We start from the raw sequence: 3,043 nt of genomic DNA on the forward strand, positions 1-3,043 counted from the left end.
CATACCCAGCCACCAAAGTCTTATGGGTGGGATTCCTCCTGGTTACCTGACATCAAGGAACAATATGGGCATGAATTACACTGTATTCCAACTGGCAGGTTATTCTAATTGTTTTTCCAATTGTGTTCCAGGAGGTTTACAGTTTTCTGCCACTGACAGTTTGGATTCCAATGGCCTCATAGATGCTTTCAGTCAAATATCATCAGGAAGTGGAAATATCTCTCAACAATCTATTCAGGTTTGGATTTCAAACATTTGAAGGAACTACTGTTGTTAGTTGTAACAGTCGTGGTGTACTTAATGTTACTAGGCATTGAACAAAAATTGGAAATAACAAGCAGAGTGAAACTAAGTCCACACAGTCCAAGCTGTGCTACTGTTGGAGAAGGAGGGACCCATGAGGAATTCACAGAAGAGGGGGTGTGGGGCAAGCAGCCTGAGGAAACAGATTGTTTGGTGGACATTTGCTGTCCTAGTACATATTATACAGGCAAACACTATGATTTAGCTTTCCTATCCGGGCGAATAACAAATTTCGGGAGTGAATTTGTTAGGAAATGCCACTGTGAAGAATCCAGGAGTTCCTGGAATGAAAATTTATTCCCAAATATTTGAATTGCTTAACCTGTTTTATACTGTTCCCCCTAAATTTCCAAGATCCGCCCCCCCCCCCGGCCATATTTTGGCAAAGTCCATTACTTTGGATTTCCTGTAATTTAATTGTAGCCCATTTTTATCCAAATATTCTGTGCAGCTGTTGCTCAAATGATTCAGAACTATGTACGTTTGAGAGATAATGCGTCATCTGCATAAAGCAGCAGTATGACTTTACAGAACCCAAGTCTAGGACTGTGACCTTCTACAGTGATTGGATGGGATGCTAGATTGTTTATGAAGAGATTAAACAAGGTCGGTGCTAGGATACATCCTTGTTTCACCCCCTTATTAGTTGGAAATGGTTGGGTTAGTTCTCCTTTTCATGACCTGGCAGAATGTGTCCAAATATAATGTTCTTATAAATAGAAGGAATCTTTTTTATATTCCTAGCTTATGCAGCTTAACCCAAAGGCTATCTCTATTAAGTGAATCAAGGTCCCTTTAAATCAAGAAAGATGGCATACAATCTAGAGTTTGCTTTTCCCACCTATTTATGTATAAGCTGGGATAATAGTACACAATTGTTTAGTGTGGATTTGCCTTATCTAAATTCTGCTTTCTCTGGGCCAAAGACTTTTTGTTGAACAATCTTTCAATTGACTATATTCACTACTTAATCATCTTCCAAAGCAATTAATAACCAATGCAAATCTATAAATGCACAAACTGTAATAAACATATTTCACTCAGATACTGACTGGTTACCACAGCTTACTGGTACAGTAGTGCTGGGCACAAAACTACCCTTACTTGTTCAGTGTAGCTCCCTATCCGTCTACCTGCATGTACTCAGCTGCAGAATAGAGCAGTGTTTCGCAAGGGGATGCAGAATCCAGATGTGCACAAGAGAAATCCCCTCATGGTAGCTTGAGCATTATGTATTTTGTGTACCAAAACAATGCGAGGGCACATTATAGGCAACTTACACACCTGTTACTCTAGGAAAACAGGCAGACAGAGAGACAGTTTAATATGCAAGTGTATGTTTTTGCTACATCAAAGTCCTCTTTTTTAAAAATCCTGACAGCTTGAAAGTAAAGGAGAAAGCATCAATCCAAGCCAGTGGCTGGATGGTACTGTAACCATTGACAAAACTGTGGGAAATGACACTTTCTTCGTAGTTGCATGGAGTGTGAGCACATATCCACCAGGAATTTTTCTTTGGGATCCCAAAAAAAAGAAGTATACTGCAACGGACTTCACAATTGATACTACCAATCGCCAAGCAGCTCGCCTCCAGATCCAAGGAACTGCCGAGGTAAAACTCACACTTTCTTTACAACTACATATTTAATCCCACACATATGAGGAATGGGCCTGTTCCTTCTGGAAATCAGGCAAAGAGCTGTCTCCTGGAGCTGATGGAACTGTAGCTGTGCTGAATCCCTACAGTACAAGTAGCATGAAGGACTGTGGAAAGAGGGAAGAACCATTTTCTTCCAGAAGTCCTTTATCCAGTATTTCATATTTCAAAGAATGTGAGGCGGGTGACTACCAGAAAAAGGGCTTTTTGGCTGTGGCACCCTGAATATGGAATGAGCTCCCCAAGGAGGTGTGACTGGTTCCTACTCTGTATTCTTTTCAGTGCCAAGTGAAAACCTGCTTATTTTCCCAGTATTTTAACAGTTAACATTTTAACTTTGGTTTTTATTTTGTATTTTATTCTGCACTGCTGCTGCACCTGTGTGCAGATTCTGCTGCAATTGCTATGGGTTTATTATTATATGTTAAATGTCCTGGTTTGGGTGTTTTAAAATTTCGTTAACTGCTCAGAGAGCCCTGGATATTGGGTGATATGACAATTAATTAAGCAATTAATTAAGCATGTTGATTTGCAGGTGGGAGACTGGACTTATTCAATTCAAAATACGCACAGCACAGCTCAAGTCCTGTCAGTCACTGTCACCAGCCGAGCAGCCAGTGCAGCTGTGCCTCCAGTGATTGTGAAGCCCTACATGAACAGGGACGCCAACACCTACCCCAGTCCAATTGTCATTTATGCAGAAGTTAGCCAGGGATTTCTGCCTGTTGTTCATGCAAATGTCACAGCTACGATTGAATCTGTGTCTGGAAAGACTACAGAGTTAGAGCTTTTTGATGATGGTTCAGGTAAGCTTATTTTGAAGTTCTTCTGCTATTTTGTAACTTAGAATTTGCCTCATGCATGTAGAATCATAGTAGCATGTAAACTCATACAGGACAGAGATGGGTCCTCCTTCCTCTTGCACAGAAAGCAGGAGTTCTACCACTGTGCTGTCTACCACCGGCCCTGCTCACTCCCACCGCACTCTTGGCCTCATGGTGGGCACACAGTCCCAATGTTGGTATGGGGAGTGCTACATCTGTAGCCTGTGTGATAACTTTCATAAAGCTACTGCAAATTCTG

The 3,043-nt window shown here is 41.3% G+C and overlaps 1 protein-coding gene across 1 annotated transcript in view; it reads left to right on the forward strand.

The window, feature by feature from the left end:
- Window positions 1-131: 131 nt before the first annotated feature.
- LOC123033710 (calcium-activated chloride channel regulator 1-like) overlaps window positions 132-3,043 on the forward strand; it is a gene marked incomplete at its 5' end in the record, with an annotated part of 8,425 nt that continues 5,513 nt past the window's right edge. The window contains 3 exon segments of the mRNA XM_044450450.1: window positions 132-238; window positions 1,685-1,915; window positions 2,496-2,766. Of these exon segments, the coding sequence (XP_044306385.1) occupies window positions 132-238; window positions 1,685-1,915; window positions 2,496-2,766 (609 nt within the window).

The sequence above is a fragment of the Varanus komodoensis genome, unplaced genomic scaffold (assembly GCF_004798865.1).
Source record: "Varanus komodoensis strain SLA01 unplaced genomic scaffold, ASM479886v1 scaffold665, whole genome shotgun sequence".
Taxonomy (NCBI): domain Eukaryota; kingdom Metazoa; phylum Chordata; class Lepidosauria; order Squamata; family Varanidae; genus Varanus; species Varanus komodoensis.